Source organism: Dipodomys spectabilis, unplaced genomic scaffold (assembly GCF_019054845.1).
Source record: "Dipodomys spectabilis isolate Male_0828 unplaced genomic scaffold, ASM1905484v1 ptg000051l, whole genome shotgun sequence".
In the NCBI taxonomy this organism is placed as follows: Eukaryota; Metazoa; Chordata; class Mammalia; order Rodentia; family Heteromyidae; genus Dipodomys; species Dipodomys spectabilis.
The window spans coordinates 19,311,176-19,338,114 of record NW_024870728.1 but is presented as its reverse complement, the minus strand read 5'-3'; the positions used below and the strand labels follow the sequence as shown (position 1 = coordinate 19,338,114).

At 38.7% G+C, this 26,939-nt stretch overlaps 1 protein-coding gene and 1 long non-coding RNA gene across 3 annotated transcripts in view; one reads left to right on the top strand and one right to left on the bottom strand.

Annotated features, from left to right (window-relative positions):
* Unc80 (unc-80 homolog, NALCN channel complex subunit) overlaps positions 1-21,384 on the top strand; it is a 182,511-nt gene extending 161,127 nt beyond the window's left edge. The window contains 9 exon segments of the mRNA XM_042679276.1: positions 1,096-1,280; positions 1,967-2,132; positions 3,453-3,632; positions 6,694-6,832; positions 9,257-9,313; positions 17,599-17,680; positions 19,099-19,210; positions 19,783-19,982; positions 21,124-21,384. Of these exon segments, the coding sequence (XP_042535210.1) occupies positions 1,096-1,280; positions 1,967-2,132; positions 3,453-3,632; positions 6,694-6,832; positions 9,257-9,313; positions 17,599-17,680; positions 19,099-19,210; positions 19,783-19,982; positions 21,124-21,384 (1,382 nt within the window).
* LOC122107508 lies at positions 815-26,896 on the bottom strand. 2 transcript variants are annotated; one of them, XR_006147361.1, is made up of 4 exons: positions 26,632-26,896; positions 6,741-6,863; positions 3,506-3,744; positions 815-1,390 (listed from the first exon to the last, which is right to left on the bottom strand). It is a non-coding gene; the product is annotated as an uncharacterized LOC122107508 (long non-coding RNA). The 2 variants fall into 2 exon arrangements; XR_006147362.1 differs by lacking the exon at positions 815-1,390 and adding an exon at positions 3,131-3,352.
* Between the last annotated feature and the right edge of the window lie 43 nt (positions 26,897-26,939).

Below are 26,939 nucleotides of genomic sequence, written 5' to 3'. Positions count from 1 at the left end.
AGAGCCAGATTTAAATTCAAGCCACCAGAATCTAGTCATACAGCTTGTGTGTTGAGCTGCTAGGGGAAGGCAGAAAGGCAGAACCCGATAGGCATGAAATAACAGTAGGAATATTGTTAGGAGCAGGCTAGGGAAAAATAGTCATTTCCATTCATTTTGGTACTTGTGTGGCTAAGGAGAGGAAGTGAGAGAAGTAAAAAGTGGGATGTTGAGGCAGGAGATGTGTCAGAGTTCTATGATCTCCTCCTGTGTTACAAGGCATCGTTTTCCCCCTGGAAATGTCCTTGAGGACCTTAGCACCTTGAAACTCTATGTGGCTTTTACAGAGTGGGATTGCTGATACTCAGGTGGGTCCAGAATGGTTCCCTTGACTACCCAGAGGCAGACCATGTTGGGAGTCTTGGATGGCAGAGGAGGCTTGCGTCATGATCCTGGACATGGTTGCGTCACTCTGATACATTGTTTGGGTAATCTGTTTCCTGGAAATGCAAAGGGCTGCCAGAATGTAGGAGATCTTAGAAGAGAAATCCAACAGGATTAGTCATCGGAAATTATATAGATCTGGGAGTACATAATTCCATTTGCTGGTGAATACCAAATGGATCAGTTTAAGATGGAATAGGGAATGGAGCAGAGGAGAAAGACTTAAATTTTAACTATGTATTTCAGCATTCATTTGATTTTAGTTTTTTAGGAATATGAGTACTTATGCTTAAAAGAGCAGGAAAATATTTTAAAGCATTGAGCTGAAGATGTATATAGTATGATCACGTTGCCATAAAGCCACTGTAACAATGCTTTTGCATAGTCAAACTTCAGTCACACATCATGTTTTTATTTTTCTTTCAATCTGATGGACGGCTCTGCTTTGTTTTCCAAGTGTTCAATGCACTTGTGAGAGACAATTGCGGGCAAAACATTTATTATACCAATTATACCAACATTTTGCCTTGATGCCTTGCTCAAGAGTACGTGCTAAGATTTTGGAAACATGGAGTTTAGAAGTTGCAAAGATTCCTTGGTGTTGTAGCTATGGACAGTGGCTATGGCAGGCACAAGTCCTCAGGCTGTCTTTTCTCTCCTCCGGGTGTGAAGCATTGAAGGTGATTCTCGTCTGCTTTGAGAGGCAGCTGGGAAGCCAGTGGTACTGGTTGAGCCTGCAGGTGAAGGAGATGGCTCTGCGGAAGGTGGGCGGCCTGGCCCTGTGGGACTTCCTCGACTTCATCGTGCGCACCCGGATACCCATCTTCGTGCTCTTGCGTCCTTTCATCCAATGCAAGGTGTGGTGTGTGCCCCTCCCTCCGCAGTCACAGCCCCACGAACACCGTGCTCTCCACTATGGCAGGGTTGGGGCAGGAATGCCGCTGGGATGGGCTGTGGCCAGTGAGCACTACGCAGGATGAGAAAACAGTCCAAATGTACCCAGAGGATAAAATCTCATGTTGCAAGTACCATCAGTTACTAGAGTGTATAAAACTTAGCTCCCCTGGCTCACCACCCACTCCATATATATATATATATATATATATATATATATATATATATATATATATATATATATATACACATATATATATGTGCATAATGTGTGTGTTTATATGTAATCTATCTCTCTCTCTCTCTCTCTCTCTCTATATATATATATGTATATATGCATTGGCCCAATAGACTGGTCTGGAGAGCCTTCTCTTAGTGTCAGTGCCATAACAGAGAGCTAATTTTAAATCAACACAAAAATATGGAATGCTAACCGCTTGTTTTTCCTCCAGTGCTCAGCCACTTCATGCTCTAATTTCTTGGGAGCAGTGGTTCCAAACCGTGTTATTAAATACTTCCCAGATAAAAATCTCTTCTAAGGCTACCACCTGAATTACTTCACTTACTCCTCTCAACTATGGAGTAGGTAATTAGTCCATTTTATAGATAGGGAAACTGAATCCCTAAGAATGTATTGCCTTCTTTTCAGCTTCTGGCCCAGCCAGCAGAGAATCATGATGAACTTTCTGCCCGGCAGCACATTGCTGACCAGCTGGAGCGGCGCTTCATACCACGTCCTTTGTGTAAGAGCTCACTCATTGCTGAGTTCAATAGTGAACTAAAAATTCTAAAAGAAGCAGTTCACAGCGGATCAGGTATGTGCACACAGGGTCTCTGGGATTTGTTTGAGAAATGGATCTCATGATGTGCAAAGAATTCTCTGCTCAGGTCACCGCTCTTTGGGGGGCCATGCCTGAATCAGCGGGCCTAAAATATCAGTAGATTTGATTATGTGACAATTGTGAGTAACAAAATAGTAATCAAAAGGGTATCAGAGGGGTTTATTTTTATTTATCTCCTAGATAGCTTTTTTTTTCAGTTTCACTTCAGTAAAATAAGCTCTTTCATAAATGTTCAGTTAAAGAAAAAAAAAAACTTGTTTGCTTTCATTAAAAAAAAAAAAAGAGGACCCACATTTACTGTCTGATTACCCATTTCACAAGTGTTACTTCTGTTCATCCACAAAAGTATCTGTATGGTGCATCACTGAAGGTGCACTTAAGTGAGGAAATTAAGACTTGAGTAAATGTTGAGTAACTCACATGCATAGAAAATGACAATGATGTGGTGATTTCAAAGTAGGTCTGCATGATTTAACTGATGTCTAACTTTTTCACAGATTTGAATGGAAAGAAGAGTTGACAGGATAGAAGGTCTTTATCCTACTCAATTGATTATCTTTGAGTGTGCACTGTTTACATTTTTACAGTTATTTCCACAGCAGACTGATGAGGAAAGAATATAAATCATTATCTGCCATTAGAGGGCAGTCATTACCTATAATTAAAGTATATGTTGGAGATTTTTGGTGTTGTTTCTGAAGCCTTTACTGTTTGCACTATATTACAGATGAAAATTTTAACAGGTGTAATCTCAGTTATTTTTGTATATTACCATTCAAATATTTTGCCTAATCTGATAGAGGATCAATGAAATAATTTGATGAAGGACTGAGGGGTTTTTGTATAGCACAGTTTCTAGAAAAGAGGAATAAGAACTGTGGATAATCTGTTTTGATCTTTGACTATGACGTCCATAAAAAATCATATCCATCTATTTATTTAAACCTATGGAGTCACAAATATGTCTCAGTAAACACTGACAATGTGGAAAAGGAATTCAGAATTAATTCAACATTTTAATTTCCATCCTACTAGCCTTGGAAAGTGAAATAGATCAGCAACAAGAGAAGAGCCAATGTCAAAGTGTTTTACATTGCTAGGGATGTCATCTTCTTTCAGGAAACTGTTCAGTTATAAACCAGTGGCCAGTACTTTGTCTTAAAGATCATTCGTCTGGAACACATTGACCTTTCCTTTAAAAAAAATGAAAGTGCTCAAGAGCAGTAAAACAACACCCCTCTCCCCCTGCAAAGCCTCATCTTGCATTTCCTTTGGTCTCTCCCGCCCCAACAGCCTATCAAGGGAAGACATCTATCAGCACTGTGGGAACCTCCACCTCTGCTTACCGCCTGAGCCTTGCCACCATGTCCCGCTCCAACACTGGCACAGGCACTGTCTGGGAGCAGGACAGTGAACCATCTCAGCAGGCTTCGCAGGATACCCTGAGTCGGACTGACGAGGAGGAGGAGGAAAGTAGGTTACTGGTACAATCCATGCAGGCAAAACAACTTGGCCATGAGCTTGAGGACTTGGAGAAGAGTTCTACCCTTCTAACTATTTCCAGTTCTCATCCCCTTAGGGATTTCTGCAAGAAGGATGCAAAATGGAATTGTAACCAATTCTACAATTTTTAAAAATTTTATCTTTAAGTAGTTGTATAAAGGAGTTGCCACTCAACGAAGTAGTATAAGAATATAATGAAACTTGATCATTGTTATCTTTTTCATCGTTCTCCCCAACTTCTCCCACCCCTTCCCTTTTCTTAATTTTGTAGAATACATTGAATTTTATAACTGCATTTCCTCCCCGTCCTCTCTTCATCTGTCTACCCACTACCCTTATTCCCCCACCCCTTTTGAGGACCTCTTTCCAGATGTTCACTTAGTTGGTCTCTGAGCCTTTCTAAGAAATGACACTGATTTGAGTTCTCCTCTGAATCTACCATATTTCAGTTAATACACTTGGATTAAAATGCCTGTGCTTCTATACATTCCTTGAAAGCTTTAGTTGTTTGGGAAGAATTCAGGCAAAAAGCAAATCTTCAGTGACCCTTAAATTATTTGGGGGCTTATATATTCAATTCTCACTTAAACTGTGAATAAATAACTTACCCCTCCCTTTTGGGATATATTGCTTGGAGGATTGACTAACATTTCTATTGTCAGTTTGAGTAAGGAAATGTGGGCAAACATATGTTCCTAAACATATGTTGGTCATGCCAGCTGAGATCAAATCAGCAGGCTTTCTTGAAGAAAAACAACCCAAATCAAAGTTAAGAGAAAACCAGAAGAGGTCAGCCCAAGGACTTCTAATGCATGTGGTAGGGTAGTGCTAGGAAATGAAAATAAATATGATCAAAAAATACTTACTTGGAATGTTTAATATGAGTTAGTTTAAAAAATAAAAGTAGAATAGTTTCCATTTGTGCCACTGTCATTTCAAAGGCTTCTCAAATAGCACTGATTATCTTCCACTGTTGTCTTAAGATACTTTGATACGACAAATGCCTTAAGAATGAAAACAAATCTAGATTTCTACTCAGAGCTTCTTCCTACAAAAGACCCTTTCTGAGCTAAACAAATAGAGGAAATGGGATTTGAGGTCAGAATTTTAATTAACTAAGATGAATGAAGGGAGCAGGTGTGATCGTGCATGTCTATAATCGGAGCACCAGGGAAGCTGAGGCAGGAGGATGGTCAGTCCGAGGGCAGTTCAGGTTACATAGACCCTGTTTCAAGAAGGAAAAGGAAGAGGAAGAAGAGGAATAAAGTATTAATGTTCCCACTATAGTTGAGTATAAAGTAGAGGAAGAGAAATGAAAGCTTTGTTAAAATACTTTTCAATAATATTTCCAGGAATAGTTTCAAGTAGGTCAGATAAAGTGATCATCGCAGTGTAAGCAACTTGTAGACAAACGTGTATCTAAATCTCCCTGGTATGTGCTTGTGGGAATACACAGAAAGTTGTAATCAGGGAAATATTGAAAAAGTCTTGACCAAGAAAATACAATGAAGAAAACAAGAATCAAAACTTCAAGATAAACAGTAACTCCTAGAAACAATTCAGAACTTTTAGTTAAATTCATTTTTCTTTAATTCTTGAAGTAGAAATTTTTCTTAATGCTGGGAAATGATACCACGTATCTTCCCTAGAATTAAATCTTTATGAATATGTAAATGATCTAGTTAGTAAGAAAGAACTGGTGAAGAAAAGTCGAAAAAGCATAAATCGGTAACACTGGCTAAGAGATAGCACTAATAGCAGAGGCTAGTGGAGGAAGCATGCATCTGAAAGCTAGGTTGCTAATAAATGTTATATGTAATGTGGTTGTGATGTGGGTATGTACTAATTATATGGTAGGGCGGGGGGTGGGGGAGGGAGGTGTGGGAGTGATAGGGAAACTTGAATTGAACATTTGCCGGTCATCAAATCTGTATTGACCTCTAACAGTTCGAAGGAAGAGAAAGACATTAGATGCATTCTTGTAGAGAAGATGATGCATATGCACAATATAGAACACTTAACGAAGAGCTTAGTATAAAACAGCCCACGACTAATCACCAAACCAATATTGGAGAGTGTTAAGTGGCATGAATTCAGATAAGAAGAAAAAAACTGATGAGAGCTAGGAGTCCTGGTAGAAACAGCTCAGTTTATCCTACTATATTTTTCATATTTTCAACTTCTCTGCAGACATACCTAAAAAGAAAATGCCATACTATGGTAAGAATCTATTTTAAATCCATCATGATTAAAATTTAAATTTCTAGTATTTTTCATATTTAAAAGATAAGTTCAATTACAAATGTACACTTGGGGAATTTTTAAATATAAGATTGTCTTCTATGGTAACATGATTCACCAAAATCCAGTGTGTTTATTGAAGTGTATTTAGTGATCAGCAACAAATGACACTATCTCACTTAAAATGAGGTCATTCATAAATACTGTGCTAAAGCTAATTTTCATATGGATTTGAGTACATTAATTCTGGTTCTATGGAAAAATACATATTTAAATCTTAAAATAAGTACTTATTTCTGAATTTTATAAATTTTTCCTTAAAAAAATCTGAAATAGTCTTTCCTACAGCTGGCCAGAAATAATTAAATACACTAAACACAGGTTTTGAATGTCAGGGAAATATACTTGACTCATTCAATAACAAACTCCTTATTGAACTATTGTAAGCATATCTTTCAAATGTATGTTTTTTCTGAAATCTTCTATTTACAGGTGCCTGCCAATATGCACAAATAATATATACATACTTGGAAAAACAGACACGAAGCTGGTTTATTTCATGCAGGCTGTTGTAGTGTAGGAAGGTGGGAGCTGTATAGGAATAAAATATTATCATTGATCCAATTCAGGGTCTTATTTTTTCATCTATATAAAGGGACCGATGATCATGTTGCTTTACAGATGATATTGAAATTGTGTGCTCAAGCCAAAGAACCAGGTACTGCTTTTATTGTTACTTTCTGACCTGTACTCCAGTTTTTATAATGCTCCATTCTCTGCCACTTTTCAGATGACTCAGTAAGCATGCCCAGTGTGGTAAGTGAACAGGAAGCTTACCTCCTGAGAGCCATCGGAAGAAGGCGGTTCTCCAGCCATGTCTCCAGCACGTCTGCACCTCAGGCTGAGGTGGGCATGTTACCCAGCCAAAGGTAAAGGGCCACGACTACCCTCCTCTCTGCACTTGGGGAAAAAGGAAGAAATTCTAAAAATATGCTCACCTTATTCTACAAACACTTAGAGAAGCAAGCTATGGTTATGGTTTTAGGAAGCCTATTCAGCAAAGGGCTTTGCAACTAGTTTTCCTGCAGGTAATAATTTGTGATTTTGTAAGCCAGGCTAGTTGAAAGGACCCTGTCTTCTAATCCAAGCATTGTCTCTCCTTAAAAACTGTCCAGACATCAATACATGATCTTCTTTATAAAAGCCAAGTGACCATTTATCATGAACGAAAGACAGTATGGAGTATGGCACAAAGGTAGGGCCAGCTTGACTTGCTATCTTGATAAGATATAGGCTTCTGCTATATTATAGTATTCAGCTAGAATAGGAACGTTTAACCAAGAAGAAAAGGACCAACGCTAATACGTGTGACCTTGAGAAGGTCACTCAAAAATAGCCTACAGATCTCTCCTGTGTGAAATGAGGATGTTGGCTAAATGATTTTTAAGGGAACTTTGCTACAGTTCTCCATTCCACAACTTCTTTTTAAACTTTGTATGCATTCTCCACTGTATAAAATAGAAGGTGAAACTCGTTCAAGATATATGTGTATATATAAGAAAAGTATAACAGAAAATATTATGAGTTAAAACATTATCTTTTTTTAGAAATTAATGATATATTTACTGTAGGGAGTGAAATCTTTCAAAGAATTGTTCTAATACATTTGTTGTCCATTTTTAATAACCATGTGGTACAGTTCACACATAAAAAATAAAAAAGTCATGTCACACTAGTAAGTTCACATAACACCAGTTTAATATGCAGGAAAAACTGTCTTAGACTCAATCCTTTAACTAAATGGCTCAAGTTGAAAGGGGTAACATTGATCAACATATATTATATTCATAAACTGCTTTGTTAAAAAACTATTGAATAGGGACAAATGATAAAAGATAATAAGTAAATTGTGTATGTTTAAAGGCAATAGTTTATGTAAGTGCTAATCATTACAAAGGTTAATAACATAGAAAGCTTACCATCATTATAGTTTATTTACTTCATATTTGGTATTTTTTCTTTGAAAAAAAATTTTATACATAAAACATAACCAAAACATAGTCAATAATATCTAAATTTATAAAGTTACATAAGCAACTAGTGTTGGTGGCTAACAACTTACTGTAATTGATAACAAAGAGCAAGACTGTACCAAAAATAAAACTAGCAACTTATTCTAACTTAAATGGAGAATTTTAAATAGAGAGTTCATGGTTATTTACCTAAAATAGCCCAGATTATCAATTCCATTTCTACATAAGTACTAGTGGGTCAACATGTTTCTAGGGAGACCATCCATCTTGTGCAGAGATATTCTAGCAATTCAGAAAAGATATGGCTAATCCCTTTAGATTTCAATCATATGTGGGGATATTAGTGAAGATAACATTGTCTCTGCCCATTTGAGACAATAAGCCTGTTCTTGAGAACAGAGACTACCTACAACAATTAGCTAAACTTCAGTCCTTTGGGAATAGGTATACCAGTTTTCTAGAGAGTTTAATTCTACCCAACTGAATAACTATTAATTGAAGCCTTGTAGGTATTTAGTTCAATGATAGGCATCAGAGGAAAATCAGACAAAGTATGACAATTTCCATTTACAAATCTCAATTCAGCTATATGCAAATAAATCGATAAACCAATTGTTCTCTCACTAAGCCAATAAGTTTCTTCTTTTGGCATTTGTAATTCAATCACTACAGGATGGAAAGTACATGTGGGTTCCATGTGAATTTTCTGAGATACGTTCCTTCCATTTGTTTATTTGCATTTTCATTGCAAAATTAGTGAGGGAAATTGAGTTCTTTCTTTGCTTTTCTTATGGCATCAGTTCCAAGAAGTTGGTTATGGCAATTCATGGTAAGTGGTTTCTGTGTGAAAATGTCAGGACACATGAGAAAGAAGCAGGGTCCTGCCTGGTCAAAACAAAAAACAAAAAAAAAAAAAACATGTATGAAAGACAGGATAAAATGAATAACCAAACGTTTACCAAAGGAAATGCTAGTTTCATCTTCGACAGACTCATTCTGAAGTCCGTTTCAGAGCTCACGTGTCCATTTGGAGCTCATTTTAACTCTTGACCAATAAGTAAACCAGTCCTCCGAGAGTCGTATCCATCTGAAGTCCTGCCTTCCCCCATTGCCTTGAGTCCTATGTCTTGACAAACCCAGCACAAGGTGAAATGGTTGACCGTGTCTCCTTTTCCTTCCTTGTTCTGTTAAACTTACTTGTTTTTGGTTCTTGGAAACAGAAAATTGCATGCCTTTTTTCTTTTTCCTTTTCTCTTTTTCTTTTTTCTTCCTTTTGCATTTTCTTTCCCTAAATGCTTCATCTCCCTACCCCTCCTGCAGTGAACCTAATGTCCTCGATGACTCCCAGGGCCTGGCCGCTGAGGGCAGCCTCTCTAGGTACAGTGTCAACACTACCTGTCTATTGGTGTCTGTGCTGGGAAACTAGCTGTTCCCTGTCTCTCTGTCTTCTCTGTCTTCTCTCACCCAGTCTTGATACCTATTTCCATTCCTTGCCCTTTGTGTTCATGAACACTCGAGCCTGGAAGTCAAAGGTGTAGCAAACCCTCCTTCATTTTCAGCTTCAGAGATCAATCACAAATGGCCTTTAAGAAAAAAAATCTTCCTTTAAAAAACAAAAGGGACCCCTTCTGAAGAATTCTCTAGGAGATTGACCCATGGAAGTCTAAAATTTCTGACATAACAGGGGTTAGAGATACAGCTCAGGCATACCGCATATGCCTACTTAGCATGCGCAAGGCCATGGGTTCAACCTCAGCAACCTCTTTCCACAAAGTTCAGTATGGCAAACATTAAATATGCCCATCTAATCATCTCTCCCCACACTGATACTAAGAATTGCTTTTCAGTCAGGTGCTGGTGGCTCATGCCTATAGTCCTAGCTACTCAGGAGGCTGAGGATCTAAGGATTACAGTTTAAAGCCAGCCCAGGCAGACAAACCCCAGAGATTCTTATTCAATTAACCACCAACAAATGTGAAGTTGAGCTGTGGCTCAAGTGGTAGAAAGTTAGCCTTTTGTACAAAAGTTCAGGGACAGGACCCAGGCCCTGAGTTCAACCCAAGGACTAGCACAAAAAATAAAATGTAAAAAAAATGCTTTTCAGAAGTATAATATAACTGCCTATCATTTGTAAGCCCCTGTATTAGATCAAAGTTAGGTCTCTTTAGATGGTAAGAAGTAATAATGCTATGAGAACAATGTCATCACAATTTATATAATTCCTTCACTTTGATGCATGCTATTTGGCAGAATATTTTAATAGCATGTTCAAAGAACACATATAAAGAATGTCTAATCTAGCACAAAGATGACTAAAACTTGCCATGAAGTGTCAGACACAAAGATTTCTTAGAGGAGTCTTACAATGCAAATAATATGATATCTGCGGTTTTATTTTAAAGCTATGGAAAAAGGGAACTGCACCTTTAACACTCAGATAAAACCACGTCAAACATTCCTAATCTTGTGCTGTTGAATTACACCTCTCAACTAATCCTCATTAGGATACTGCTTCTTGTTCATCCTTAGAGTGTCTTTGTTCCATCTCAAGAGAAAATATTTCCTTCCTGGTTTGCATTATATAGTGAGTACAAAATATCTGTGTTTATTGCTTTATCACAGAGATGAGGAAATGTTGAGAGGCCGTTCCTGTGAAAGGTTGTCTTTTGTTTTCTTTGCATCCTGTTCAGATTTCACATTTTCTTTGGCAATTGAAAATGGGAAATTTAGTCCATCATTGGGTCTTATCTTTTCTTTTTTAACACGGATCCATACTTCATACATTCATTTGTGTTTGCAAGCCCTTGCCCTAACAGATAGTCTTTTATTAATTAATGGTAATTGTGGAAGTGCTGCTGAGTGCAAACCTAATTCTATTGGCAGGAGCCTTGCGACAAGGTAAAAGCAGAGAAGCAATAATCCTCATGAAGTTTTCCTCCCTTAGTTATTTACAATTTAAGTGCTCTAAACCAAGTCTACCAGACTGGCCATTGCTTTCAAATGATGCATTTGTTTAATGCTCCAAATTGCATGTGGGAGAAGACAACCTCGATTAAGAGATAGTATCTGTGACCCATGTGCATAGAGTATCAGAGCAGATCTTCATTTTAGCTGGTTTGTACTGCAGCTATTCTAGTTAGGCCAAACTCTTTTTACTGAGTAATAAGTACTAGTCCTGGGTTTTGGAAAGGAGGCAGGAGTTTTGAGTTGGCCAACTCTGGCAGTCTCCGGGTCCACATGATTGAAGTTATATAAATCAATTCAGTCAGCCCTGGAACCAGTGTTAGTGTGGAGAGACTCATTCAGACCCAAAGCTATACATGTTTTAACTGCAGTCAGTAATATCAGGACTTTAATGACTATCTTAAAAATCAATTGTTGCTGATGTGCAGTTCCTGGAACTGTTGTTTTCTACTCTTGGATGTCAGTCACTCAGGCTCAGCTGTGGTCATTAAGAAATGGTAGGATCCCAATCCTAGCTACTCAGAAAACTGAGTTCTGAGGATCCCAGTTTGAAGCCATCCCTGACAGAAAAGTTCTGGAGAGTCTCTTAACTCCAATTAACCACTTAAAAATTGGAAGTGGCTCTGTGGCTTAAGCAGTAGAGCACTAGCCTTGAATACAGAGTCTCAGAGACAGGGCCCAGGTCCTGAGTTCAGCCACACAACTGACAAAAAAAGAAAGAGGAAGGAAGGAAGGAAGGAAGGAAGAGGGCTGGGAAGGTGGCTCAGTGGTAGAGCGCTTGCCTTGCATGCATGAGGCCCTGGGTTCAATTCCTCAGCACCACATAAGCAGAAAAAGCCAGAAGTGGTGCTGTGGCTCAAGTGGTAGAGTGGTTGCCTTGAGCTGAAGAGCTGAGGGATAGCGCCCAGGCCCAGAGTTCAGGCCTCATGACTGACCAAAAAAAAAAAAAAGAGGGAGGGGAAGAAAGGAAGGAAGGAAGGAAGGAAGGAAGAAAGAAAGAAAGGAAAGAAAGAAGGAAAAGAAATGGGAGAGAGAAGGGTTCACTTTAGACTCTGAAATAACTCTGTTAATTGGAGGGATTCCATCAGTCAGTGGCACATCCACTTTTACCATGTTGAATATTGTGTTTCTTGAACTCCATCCTGTCACCAAGTTCTCTTTGGAGGAGAGGAAATTTTGGCATATACTAACAGATGGGTTACAAAATCATCTATTTGGTTTCTAGGCTTTTTTGGGGGGGGGTATGAGATTTCTTTAGGCTACAGACTCTTAAAATCATAAGACAGTAAGACACTGGTATGTGAATTACATTTAAGACACACTGTAGCAGCCAAGACCAAAAATACAACCAAAGTAGTCCTCAGGAAAATCTGGCCCCCAGGAAGCTTCACCAGACCCATGATATTTTTCTTAACTTTCATGGGAATTTGTTTGTAAGAGAGTGCTTGTTTTAAGCAAAAGAGGGAAGTTGGACTAAGTGGGATAAATGAGGAGACCAAGATAATCTGATGAACAGGTGGGAACTGGTACACGTTTTACATATCTTTTAAGATTTATTTTAAAAATGTGCTGACAAGTTTCATTTGAAAGCTCACTCTGTGAACTAGCAACCTGATAGAAACACAGTGTGATGAAAATTTTCTCTTAGAAATTAACACTGAAGTAAATATTCCCTGGAATAGCCTTCTACTCTGGAGAGCATTGCTCTGAGAAATATAGAAACTCATTGTTGTTGTTCCTTCCCTGGCCTGCTCTGCTCTTAAACACACTCACATCCAATGGATGTATTTCCTCTCCAGAATAATAGACATATGGAGAAATTATTTAAGTCAAGACTGGGTTTTCATACTTAGGTTTTGTTTGGACATGTTGGATAGTATGAATTTCACAGCCAGCTCTCATTTAAAAAGAAATTATTGTGCTATTTGATTCTGTAAGCGTAATTTTAATCACAGTGGAAAGTAAGAATGTGGCTCAAGTTTGAACAAGACTATGGTCTAATTGAAATAAAAATAACTATTTAGTAGAAGCCATCTTCCCGATGAACTACATTTTCAAAGCACAAAACTTCACAGGTTTTCTTAAAGCACAATGTAAAAAGCCTTCTAATTCAACTGAAAAAGAGTGGCTAAAAAATGTGTGTTGTGATTGAGATATATTCTTGAACATTACCACAACAGTTCTTACAAGCTATCTAAAATCCTCCTTTTTAAATCTGATTCCAGCTCTACTCTCTAATTCTGTGGCAGTAAAGTTATATTTTCTTGAATCCATTAGAGACTAAATAAATGTTAATAACTATCATTTACTGATAAGGGAGAAAATAAGGTGTGACCTATTGTTTATCTCCCTGTTCTCTACAAATGTTTAATGGTTCCTTTGGAGCTAGTTTTATGCATAAATGCCTATGCTGCAGGCTTTGTTTCCTGCCTCCACATTTCTACAATCACATTAAAACTGAAAACAAAATAACAGATGCAATAAAAAATACTCTCTTTTCCATGTACTTGTCTTCTAGTGCATCTACTTAGGGATTTTTTTGTTTTTGTGGTTGTGGGGCTTGAACTCAGGGCCTACAGACTCTCCCTAAGCTTTTTTGCTCAAGGCTAGAGCTCTACCACTTTAAGCCACAGCTCCACTTCCCATTTTCTAGAGCTTAGCCTTTCCTGCCCTGGCTGGCTTTGAACCATGATCTTAAATTCTCAGCCTTCTGAGTAGCTAGGATTACAGGCATGAGCCACCCATGCCTGGCTTTAGGGGTTTTGTTTTGTTTTTATGAAATACACATCAGTGCACAATCTTTCTTGTATTTTCCATTGAGTAATACAGCTTTCTATTACTGAATGGTCCTTCTTTCTTTGTTTAGCCCTTCTTTGTTTAGCCCCATGATGGGTGCTAGGAGCCTGAGTTCTAACCCTAACACTTGCCAAAAATACTTTTAAATACTGTGAAGTGGTACAACATTTGCCTACAGAGCTCAAAGTTCTGAATTCAAACTTCAGTACTGCACTCACCACCACCCCCTGCAAAAAAAGAAAGAAAGAAAAGAAAAACAAAAAAGAAGAAGCAGGGGCTGGGAAGGTGGCTCAGTGGTAGAACACTTGCCTTGCATGCATGAAGCCCTGGGTTCGATTCCTCAGCACCACATAAGCAAAAAGAAAAAAGCCAAGAGTGTCGCTGGGGCTCAAGTGGTAGAGTGCTAGCCTTGAGCTGAAGAGTTGAGGGACAGCGCCCAGGCCCAGAGTTCAGGCCCCACGACCAGACCAAAAAAAAAAGAAGAAGAAGAAACAAAAGAAATACAGTTAGATATATAGACTTTTAGAAAATGCATAGATAATTATTCACTACAAGTTACCATTAGCAAACAAGGAGGAAATCAGCTGTACCATAATTGCTTTCTTAATATTATCTAAATCACCCAGCTTGTATTGGATAACAATTATTTTTGTAGACAATTTGATTCACTTCAGTTTTGCCAAGTCCCAGGTCTATTCACTTCTCTCAATTTAAGACCATTTATGATTGACCATAATGATTATTTTCAGCAATGATCTATTCCTAAATATGTTTTGATATTAGCTTCAATTTAGAAAGTTGTATTCACTCTTATTCATATTGTTTCATACTATTTAGCCAAAACATTGGAAATCACTCATTTCTAACTTTCAAAATAAAAGTCTCAAGAAACTAGTTTTTCGCTTAACAGTTTCTAGTACTTGTCCCATTACTTTGATAAATCCTATAACCTCAACTTTTCAGTTATTTCTTCTGGCTATGATACATGAAATAACTTAACTTACAAAAAGATCGTTGGCCTATGGAGTACAGTTTTAAATTTTGTGGCCATCCAATAAAATATTTCCATAAAGAGGAAAGGAAATGATTACTACCTTTGTTGTAGGCAAGGGCTAGGAAGGGATTCCTTCAAAAAATTAAAACAGGAAATGAGCAGTGATATAGAGAAGTATTTAATGCAAGCACCTTGACTTCCTCCTATTCATTTGGCTCAAGGGTGGCACTCTATCACTTAAGCCACTGCTCTACTTGTGGCTTTTTGATAGTTAATTAGGAGCTAAAAGCCTCACAGACTTTCCTGCCCAGGTTAACTTTGAATCACAAGTCTCAGATCTCAGCCTTCTCAGTAGCTAGGATTACAGGCATGAGACACTGGCATGCAGCAATGCAATTTGATTTTTGAGTGTGTTGGTGCTGGGGATTGAATTCAGGGCTTCACACTCTTGTTTGGCTTTTATTTTGCTCAAGACTGATGTTCTCCCATTGGAGCCACACTCCACTACCAGATTATTATTAGTGGGCCCTTACATTTCACAGTTAAGCCAGCTGTTTTATTATTATCATCATCATCATCATCATCATCATTACTTTGTGCTGGTACCGTGGCAAGTATATACAAATGTTAGCATCATATTTCTAAGAAGAATATAATTTATCTGCTGAGTTGTATTTCCAAGAACATTCTATAATTTCATCTTTGATGGGTGTATTCCATGATGAGTTACTGTATTGGTTGCATAGAACAGCTATTTGCTACAGCTATAAATTTGGTACACTTCTTACATATAAGCCTCTCTATCCACAGAGAAAAATCTTGATGCTTATGATCCTTCTTTGGAATAATCATCATGAAATTACCATTATATTTTGACATGTAACACTCCCTCGGTACTGTTTTTCTTTTCTTGCACCATTTTTTCCCCCTCACAGTTTTGGATTACTGAGACAAATGGACTGCCTCAAATTCATTTTCTCTGCCCAATTACTTTCAAAGCAGTGTATTACCTATTTCCTTTTAGTATTCTAAAAGCAATAAACTAATTACAAACATCAAATGTAAAACAAGAAAGCATGCTACAAACATCACTCTTCATGTTCAAACCATTTTACATCAAATAACTTCTTTTCTCTACCTTAATGGGAGGTAGTTGGTAAGTATCAACCTCCCTTTATGGCCAAGGGAACTGAGGTAACATTGAGATGTCAATGAAGAATCCATTCTAAAGGAAGCTTTGCTTGATATTGGGAGAAACTTTTTCTACTTTTGTGCAAATGTCTAAATACTCTAATTTAATAGACATGTTAAAATGTACAACAAAAAATGAGATGTCATTTCAGACATACCAGCAACGTAGTCTGGACTGATTATCAGAATTTACTATATTGTTCCCTAGGGATAATTTTCCATCTTCATAGAAAGGTCAGATATGCTACAAGGTAATATATATGGATAGACATATGCATCTATCTATCAAGATAAATGTGGATATCGTGCATTGCCCATTTGAACTTGATATTTGGGAGAACAAAAAAGTTTTAAAACAATTTTTGAGTACTCTTTTTGTATACATAACCCAAATGGTGCAATTACCTTCCTTGTTCATAAAAACTCTGACAAACGTATTTGACAATAATTTTCTCCTAATAAAAGTGAGTACAAAATTGTACTCACTCAACTATGTGATAGTTAGCAAGCTGCTAAAAGAATATGAGGAACCTTTGATTGTCCATCTTGCTGCCCATTTCTCTTCCTAGAATTGTAGCTAGGTAGTTAGATACCTCATTTAGAAAAAAAATGGGCATAGGTGGATATAATCTATCTCTTTTCTCCTAGACAGTGGCTGAATCTGGGTTCCTCTGTGGAATACTTTGCTCTAAAAACTATCTGTAGATGACTCTCCTTTTGCGAAGGCAAAGCAGAAATTAACCCATTAACCAAATAATCACATTGACATCATCCACAGAATGGCAATATTCTCTGGGGCACAGTGTATTTTTTTCTCACCCCTTCTCCCATGATAAATACCTACAATACATGCATGCAGAATGAAAAAGAATCATGGGCCCATGTCAATATTTTCAGCTTCACCCAACACTAAAACAGCAATCTCTCTAGTAGCCATTTTTGCTTATAAGAAGACACACATACACAGTAAATTTGGGGGTGGGGGAACAGATTGTTGCTTTTATTAACTGCACAGTGTGTTTGAGTGCAGCTACTTGATTTAAAGCTTCTGAGTTGTAATGATAGCTTATTTTTGCCAGCCTCTTAAATTTAAATCATGTTATAGAAACATTTAATTTTCTACCCATGTGACTATTAACCAGTAGTCACGGAGACTTCAGGCTGCAAACATGTGTTGAATGTGCCCCTTCACCCAAATGGATTCTGTGTCTGATGTGTTTGATATTTGTCCATCTTATTTTCATTTAAATTGAAATGTCAAAAAGGTGTACCCATTCATGTGAAAGAATTGTGTGTGCACACGTGTATGCACATGTGCACACGTGTGTGTGTGTGTGTGTGTGTGTGTGTGTGTGTGTGTGTGGTGTCACTACCTTTTCCATTCCCCTTGGAAAAAAAAATTGAGATTAGAGTATGACATCTCAAGCCTTTTGGTGGCTTTGAAACCAGGGGTGCGGTTGAGAAACATTTTTGCTGAACAGTAGCTACATCAGTGATTGAAAACAGAATCTCAATTTTGGCAGTTTCAGGCTACAAGGCCTCGTCCTTCCTCCCAGCCTTGGAAAACCCTTGTCCCAGGGACTCTTTCCCAAACATCCTTCAAAGATAATGGTATCTTTGAAGTGACAATGCATATCAGTGGTTTTGACTAACACCCACCAGAGGATGATCTACTCTATCTTCTGCAGGGAACACTAATACTGTTGATGTTTAACAGGGTGGCAAGTGTACAGAGTGAACCTGGCCAGCAGAACCTCCTCATTCAGCAGCCACTGGGGAGAAAAAGGGGGCTGAGGCAGGTAAGCGGACACTAAAAGTCTGATATTTAATTTTTAATGTCTATGTTTATTAAGATGACACTTTTGCCAGTTTACGAGAAATAAGCAATACAGAGGAAGTGTAAAACACGGTAAGTACATGGGCCACTTGAAAGTTTGGGGGCCTCAATTTAAGATCTGAATCTTCTTATGTACAAAGCTGATTACTTAGTAAGGTAAGTAGACCTATAATTCTATTTGTTTGCTATCTGGAAACCTCACTGACAACAGAAAATCTGTCAATGTAATACCTTTTCCACAGAGAGACAAAGAGAAGTTATTTCTCAACTCAAGATGAATGACTTAACTTAAAATTGGAAATTATCTTTACAGCTTGTGTGGCCACCCAGCCCTATAATTCCAATACTCAGAAGGCTCAAATAGGAAGATTCTGAATCTGAGGGCAGACTGGGCTACACAGAAGTTGAGTTTAGCCTGGGTTACATAGAAAGGCTTGGTCTCAAAGGAAACAAAGCAAAATCTGAGAAGTAAACAATCCTATTTAAACAATGATCTTTACAGATTTCCTTGGGTGAATTTCTTTTGTATTACCTTATTTCCTTCTGTGATCTGTGTTGAGCTAGCATCTCAATATGGTGCCCAAGCTAGCTTTGAGCTTGTGATCTTCCCGCCTCAGCTTCCCATATGCTGGGATTTACAAGAGGTACTGCCATGCCATGCTCATTACACAACTTTCTAAATGAACATCTAAATGAGGCCCTGTACTACTGCTTTAATGGATATTGATCATGGCATCAGACACTTTGCCACAACTGAGTTGTTGGTTTTTTAAAAACTAAATCCTCTCTTTGAAGGTGAGCATATGTTCAATTTCTACTTTTAGATGAGCAAAGGTTTGTGACTATTCAATAGTTAGTAGTTTTATATCTACTGAAATTCTCAGACATAATTTTAAGTTATGTTCATGTTTAGGCTATATAAAAGGGTAATGAGTGGGATATTAATTGGTTAAAGACATTGCCAGAACAAAGTACTTACAATTGAATAGACAAAGAGAAGTCTGCCAGCTGCAAATGTAGGGAACAGCCAAAGGAACATGAAACATCCATAGGAACATGAAAATAATGTCTGCAGCACTCTGTTTCTTCCCAAGAAGTTGGACTGTCTTGTCAACTTCATTGTTTTTCTAGTACTAGAGTCTCAAGGCCTCACACCTGTTCAACTTGCTTGTTCAATTACACTTTACCATTTGAGCCATACCTCCAGCCTAGCTTCTTGCTGACTATTTTGGAGATGTTATCTCTTGGACTTTTCTGCCTTGGCTAGCTTTAAACCTCAAACCTCCAGATCGCAGCCTCCTTCCTGAGTAGCTAGGATTAGAAGTGTAAGCCACCAGCACCTAGTCTGTCTTGCAGTTTTATTATGCCCATTCTCTTTAGCTAAGACGTCCTCTACTATCACGCCAGAAGACTCAGACTGAACCCAGAAACCGCCACGGGGCTCGGCTGTCAACCACTCGCAGAAGTATTCAACCTAAAACAAAGCCATCTGGTGAGGCGTTCTGTGTTGTGTTCCTCCTGTCTATAATATTGGCATGATGCCATGTAGCTCAACTAGGAGGCCTGCAGACAATGCAGCTGATGGGAATCGAGTGAGACCCTAAGTTTTCCTGAAAATTCTACTGCTTTTGTTTCTCACCTTCCTCAATCCCTGTCCATGTCACCATGATCTGGGGAAATGAAACAGCCCCAAGCTAAAACCATTAATATTCTGAAGTTTGAGAATAAAGAGTTGTATTTTCTTTACTCAAACTAGGATCTGGGATTGTTCTATGGTTTACTGAAGTTAACAATATAGTGAATATACTTTAATATATACTTTAATATGTGTTTTCAGCTGTAATGAGGGAGAATTAAGTTCACTCAATGATCTTTGCAAATCTTTATTTTTAGCCATTTATATACATAAAAAGCCAAAATACAAACATACAAAATTGTGACTAAGATCTCATTCATTAAGTCAGCAATGGCTTCATTAAGAACTAAGAGATATTGGTTAATGACAATCATTTGGCATGGGCAGTCAATTTCTCTCTTATTTATTAACTTATTTCTAAGTTACAGCTGACCAGAAACGATCTGTGACCTTCATTGAAGTTCAACCAGACCCAACAGCTCCTCCAGCAGATACACTTCCTACCACAGGCCAACCCCAAGGCTGCAGCCCAGCCTTGTCTAAGAAACCAGAAGGAATAGACAAACCAGTTCTCACATCTTCCCCTGCCATAGTTGTTGCAGATCTCCACAGCCTGTCTCCCAAGCAGGTGAGTGCACTACAGAAACAGGCAAGGCCTGCTCACTGGATACACAAATTTAGTCCACATATCTAAGTCTGGGCCTGCAACACACTGGTGTATGCCATTGTGAAAAAGAAAATTAGGAACATATCTACTTAAGGAGGTCCAAGCCAGGCACCAGTGACTCATATTTGTAATCCAAGCTACTCAGGAGGCTGAGATCTGAGGAATATGGTTCAAAGTTAGCACAAACAGAAAAGTCCATGAGACTCTTATTTTCAATTAACCACCCAAGACAGGTGGAAATAGTACACCAGCCCTGAGCAAAAAAGCCAACCCACATTCTCTCATGTGACTTTTAAAGAAAAAAAAATTTTGGAGGTTGGTATAATACTGAGGTATAAACTCAGGTGTCCATGTGCTCTTAGCTTGCTTGCTCAAGGCTGGTACTCTACCACTTGAATCACATCTCTAGCCCAGCTGTACACTGGTTAATTACAGTTGGAGTCTCTCTTTTGGATGGAGGGACAAAGGGGCTGGCTTCAAACTATAATACTCTCAATCTTAGTCTCTTGAGTAGTTAACATTATAGATTTGAGCCACCAGAACCTAGCTGTTTAAAGAAAACTAAGAAGCAATATTTTTTATCTACATTTTTATGGATTTTAATAGTTAAAAAGTATTTTAGGGCTGGGAATGTGGCTTAGTGGTAGAGTGCTTGTTTAGCAGGCATGAAGCCCTGGGTTCGATTCCTCACATAAACAGAAAAAGCCAGAAGTGGTGCTGTGGCTCAAATGGTAGAGTGCTAACCTTGAGCAAAAGAACCTCAGGGATAATGCCCAGGCCCTGAGTTCAAGCCCCAGGACTGGGGGGAAAAAAGGAAGAAGAAGAAGCATTTTAACACTATTATATCTTCTTTTGATCTTAACAGTCCATAAGACAAGGATTAAAAAAAAACTTTATTAACCTGTAAACTTTGCTAACTTGTTAGAAAAGTGAAGCTTACATTTGTGGAATGGCCTATATAGATATTACCTGTGAAAAGTCTACAACTAGAACTTACCTTGATTCCCTGTCCAGTAACAGCCACACAACTTTTTTTTTTTTTTTGTATTCTCCTCTGGTACTCATACACTTGCCCATGATGTTATGATCCTTTTGATCACAGAGTGAGCACCAACCCACCGAAGGAGAAAAGGAGGGCACAGAAGTACAAGGTACTGCAGCACACAGCCCTCTCTCTACTCAGCTCTCAGACCCTGATGACTTCACTGGCCTTGAAACATCCAGTCTCCTACAGCATGGAGACACCGTCCTTCATATCAGTGAGGAGAATGGCATGGAGAATCCCCTACTGTCCAGCCAGTTCACTTTTACTCCCACTGAAATAGGGGAGACAGATTCAGTCCTAGATGAGTCTCACGTTTAGTTCTGTGTCTTGTGAGTACTAAAGGTGTAGAGAAGATATGGAAAGGATCCCTCTGTTGAAGGTTGAGTACTTCAGCTTGAGAATTGATTGACTACAAAGCAGCACTTTATGTCCAATTGGTGGCACAAATCTGAGTTGATTTTGCTGCCAATACACCTAATATTTCATAAACATCTTTAAAATCAATGGCTAAAAGGATTTAGTTGTGTGAAAACTGTAAGAAACAGGGAGGAATAAGAGGAAAGAGCCATTTCATTGTTTATGATTTAGGAAGCCTTGAAAAGTTACAAATATATACTACGACAGTGCTTTCATAGAGTATTAACAAAAAGTAGGTTCTAGAAAGAAAATGCAATTTTTGAGGTTATTTATATTATGCATCTCATAGATATTTATTTTTATAATTTCAAAAATATTAAATTCCATATCTATATAAGTGGAGATTTACATAAAAATAATAAAGAAAGAATCAATTGGGGAGATTAACAATAAGCCTACAGCTATTTTTGTTTTGTTCAACAATATAGCTAAGTTAAAAAAAAAAACCCACTATTTTTAGAGCTTAATTTTTTAAAAATTTATTTCCCAACTATCATCATTACTACATGTCATAAATCAAAGTGCTGATACCATAAAGTCATTCCATTTCATTATAACACCATTAGTGAAAAATATTCTAGAAATCATCAGACAATTGTGAATTAAGAAGTACCTAAACAACTATAAACCCTAAATGTAAATACAATACCTTAAAAGAGATGGTATTCCTATTTCTAGCCCTAACTACAGCAATGCCAATATTAGGATTATTTCCTCTTATAATATTCTGTGCCTGCCCTGAAGGGCATATTTCAAATAATAAGGTTACTGTTTCAGAATTAGATCAGTAAAATAATGTTTTCTCAGTAGTAAATATATTCTTATGATCCTTGGGACATTTCAGTTCAGAGGAAAATGTAAAGAATAAGCAATTTCTTCATCGATAAAGTCAGCTTGTATATTTTACAAATAGGGCTTTAACTTGAAGTCCAGTTACTTCAAGGAAAGTTTAAAATTCAGAAGGGATGTGAGGCCAATACTTAATGGATTATTGAAGGGCTGAGAATCATGCAATTCAAAGTGATTTCAAACCTTTAACAGTTTACATTAGGAAACTGTTATGTAGCTACTAAGCATTAAAAAACTCATATATATACCTAAATTGGGTATGAGTGTATATGTGTGTGTGTGTGTGTTTTCTAGTCCTCAAGTAGAAGTCAAACATAGGCTTTGATTACATTAAGATAAATTGAAAATTCATTCTATGTACTTAAACTTTGACTATGTTAGCTGTGATACGTATATGTATATAAAGAGATCTGCTGAACCCATCCTAATCATAAAAGATAATTACTTTTCTGTTAGAATTGCTTAGGAAGTAGATACTGTTTGTAATGGTGACTTACAAGTTCAAATATAATCTTGGGTTGTTGTCCTATTCATTAAGAGAATTAAAGATATCTGTGAGTTAATAACTAGATTTAAAAATTTTAAATCCTCAAATTTAGAAAATCAAGAAAGGAAATGGGCTCTTTTATGTTTTATAACATTTTCATAGCATTTATATTTAATGCTGAGTCCATTCCTAAGTACAGAAGTAGACATGTGTCTTTTTGATGCTATGCTGATATATTTTGCCTGTTAAAAACTATGCTGCTCAACTAGCATTAGAGGCCTTACGTTTGGTAATTGCAAGTGTCTGGGTTATGTGAGTTATTCTATGTATGTGCTTTGTGTCAGTTTCTTGAATCTTGATTCAAATTCTATGTATAATTGTTATCAAATATTTTAATAGTAAATGGGTCAAAGAAGATTGTTAAATACTCAATGAAAATCCTAAAAACCCTTATATATCTATATATTAAATGTACTGGGCTGTTTTGGACATGATTTTACCGGTCTGTCTGTCTTTTAGCCTGACTCCTTCACTCTAGTATATGAAAGTCTGTTAGAAAGTTTTTCAATAAGCTAAGTAATGTTGTATCTTGCAAAAAACAAACAAATAACTCCCACTTAAAAAACAAGGCCTTATAGAGTGGGAATGTTTTCAAAATGGGACCTCTGAGATTTTGCATCCGTCCCATTTGAGGTGTCCTTAACTGTGTTGAATGTAATGTGTCAAATGTTTTTGTGTAATGGCTGAAGTATCTATATGTATGTGCATAAGACCGTTACAAGATATACTCTCAGGAATCCTGTTGCCTGGAGTTTGAAAGAATAGCTACTTTAAAACAATAACAACTGTTGGGGAAAATAAGGAGAAAGTTCAACATAACTGACAATCTTTCATAATGTTCAAAATATTGAGTACATGACTAAATTACCGATGATAAATACACTAGTAGCAGTAATAGTTCATTTTTTGGCTATAATGCTACTGATATTTATCTCATTCAGGGAAATATTAAAGCAGGCACCCACTTCCCAGATATTAAAAAAAAACTGAATCAACAATGAGATTACTTCTTCTAAAATTAACTTTACAGCGTCTATAGAATAAATACTTATCATCCACAAGACTGGATCCAGATTTACATATGACTCAGATTCAATTAAGTCAATTCAAATCCTTGATACAAAATTTTACTTTAATTTTTTTCAGTATTTTCCACTGTCTGTAATTCTACTAGATAACTGATTCTTCTAAAAAGGAACATGAGTTATGAGTGCCTTGAGGCAATGCAATACGCACTATAAAGTCAAAGGCCTGAATGGGCACATGGCAATGCTTGGAGGAAAATCTGTGGGATTAGTGATGTAGTTAGGATCTGTTTTGTAGGCTTAGAGAGTTTACTTAAGCCTCTAAGACAGGAAGACATCTCTTCTTCAACACCTGTTCCTTTAATCAATGAAGAACTTTCTCCTCTCTGCTGCCCAGCTCCTAGAGCTTCTGAGACAATATAACTTATGTAGAAAAAGACCTACAGGAAGAAAGGGTTATAAGTGAAATAGAATTACTGTCCAAAACAATTAAATATCCTTCCTCAATTTACATAGACCACTTTAAAGAGCACAGTCTCCAGAATTTGCTGCTATCACCAGGAGTCCTCACACTTCCAATTCCTTAGCCTTGTGGTTTAGCAGTGAGTAAAATGTCCCACTTCCTCATTTATATTAGTGGGTCTCAACTGCAGCATTTCAGAAGGAAACTATGACACTCAGGAGAATAAAATAGTTGAGGGCAGAATGTATTTGGAAAGGCTTAAGACAAATTTATATTATATTAGGATCATTTAGTAATACAGATCTATGTACCTCCATAACATTTCTAAAGTCACTGTGACCATAGGATGGAATGTCCTTTATTAGCCATTTTATAGGCAAAACAAAAAGGATTGACTACACAGCCAACTTCCCTCAGATGACTATGTCTGTTATGAATACCGAATGACCAAAGAGCATGGAAAAATGCATATGAATAAATATTGAAATGTTTATGAAAGATATTAAGACTTCTGTGTTTGAATATGCACATATAATAAAAGAAACATAAAACCATTTAATATGTTTGAGTAAGTTTCATTTCTCTCCTAGGAAATGGGTTGATTAATGCAGCAAAAGGCTGATTTGGGGAACCTACAGTATGCCTTTGTTAATGTCCCACTGTTCCTCTCCCCGCCCCAAGTCTGTCCTGAGGTAAACACGTCTAGACTGTTCCCCTTAATCTAATCTCTATTCTAATCTCTCTTCCTCTGAGCTCTATTTCATTTGTCTTTTCCATCCCAAACGTTTCAAAATAAAGCAGAATGGGTTTAAAGGAAGACAGGGAACCCTTCAGGGTACTTGTCACCAGTTACCACTTTTTTTTGTCGGTCCTGGGGCTTGAACTCTGGGCCTGAACACTGTCCCTAAGCTCTTCACCTCAAGGCCACCGCTCTACCGCTTGAGCCACTGCGCCACTCCCGGTTTTCGGAGTGGTTAATTGTAGATAAGAGTCTCGTGGAGTTTCCTGCTCAGGCTGGCCTTGAACCATGACCCTCAGATCTCAGCCTCCTGAGTAGCTAGGATTACAGGCGTGAGCCACTGGCGCCCAGTATAATTACCACTTTAATAGTCTATGGAGTGCCCTATCCTTATCCCCTAGAAACTGCTCCTGCTAAATCCACTTTTTGTTTTCTATCATATGGTTTTTCTCTTTTCCCAACTCCAGACACATTTGGCAGTCAGGCAATGTCCACGTCTGCATCATGTCTGCACAGTAAAAACAAATCTATTGAACTTGTCAATGAGCACTGGCATGAGGGGGTAAAACAAAAGTTAAAAGCAGGTGAGAAGAACGAGGTGCAGAAGCAGGAACACCGGGTGCACCACCAACCAGCACTTCACACTGAGCTGGACAGGAACACCGGGTGCACCACCAACCAGCACTTCACACTGAGCTGGACAGGAACACCCGGTGCACCACCAACCAGCACTTCACACTGAGCTGGACAGGAACACGGGGTGCACCGCCAACCAGCACCTCACACTGAGCTGGACAGGAACACCCGGTGCACCGCCAACCAGCACCTCACACTGAGCTGGACAGGAACACCCGGTGCACCACCAACCAGCACTTCACACTGAGCTGGACAGGAACACGGGGTGCACCGCCAACCAGCACCTCACACTGAGCTGGACAGGAACACCGGGTGCACCGCCAACCAGCACCTCACACTGAGCTGGACAGGAACACCGGGTGCACCGCCAACCAGCACCTCACACTGAGCTGGACAGGAACACCGGGTGCACCGCCAACCAGCACCTCACACTGAGCTGGACAGGAACACCGGGTGCACCGCCAACCAGCACCTCACACTGAGCTGGACAGGAACACCCGGTGCACCGCCAACCAGCACCTCACACTGAGCTGGACAGGAACACCGGGTGCACCGCCAACCGGCACCTCACACTGAGCTGGACAGGAACACCGGGTGCACCGCCAACCAGCACCTCACACTGAGCTGGACAGGAACACCGGGTGCACCGCCAACCAGCACCTCACACTGAGCTGGACAGGAACACCGGGTGCACCGCCAACCAGCACCTCACACTGAGCTGGACAGGAACACCCGGTGCACCGCCAACCAGCACTTCACACTGAGCTGGACAGGAACACCGGGTGCACCGCCAACCAGCACCTCACACTGAGCTGGACAGGAACACCGGGTGCACCGCCAACCAGCACCTCACACTGAGCTGGACCAGACCCTGGGCTGGGCGCGTTACCTGAACGCGGTCTTTCACTCCTCACAACAAACTCAAACGCTGGGTCTGGTCTCATCAGATGAGGACGGCGAAGCGGGAAGGAGGGACTTGATGGCTCTAGGAGAAACAGTAGTGGGAAGACTGTTAAAGGGCAAACACGGGTGCTGGAGAAGCAAGGCACGTCTAAACTGACGGTAGTGAAACAAGACGTGACGTGAAAAACCGAGGGCGGGGAACCGCAGAGGGAAATTGCACGAAAAGCAGCTCAAGCAGACAAGAAGTGTGAAGGCTGAGAACCGGAAGCAAAAGCTCCTCCTCAGGCCCCGCCC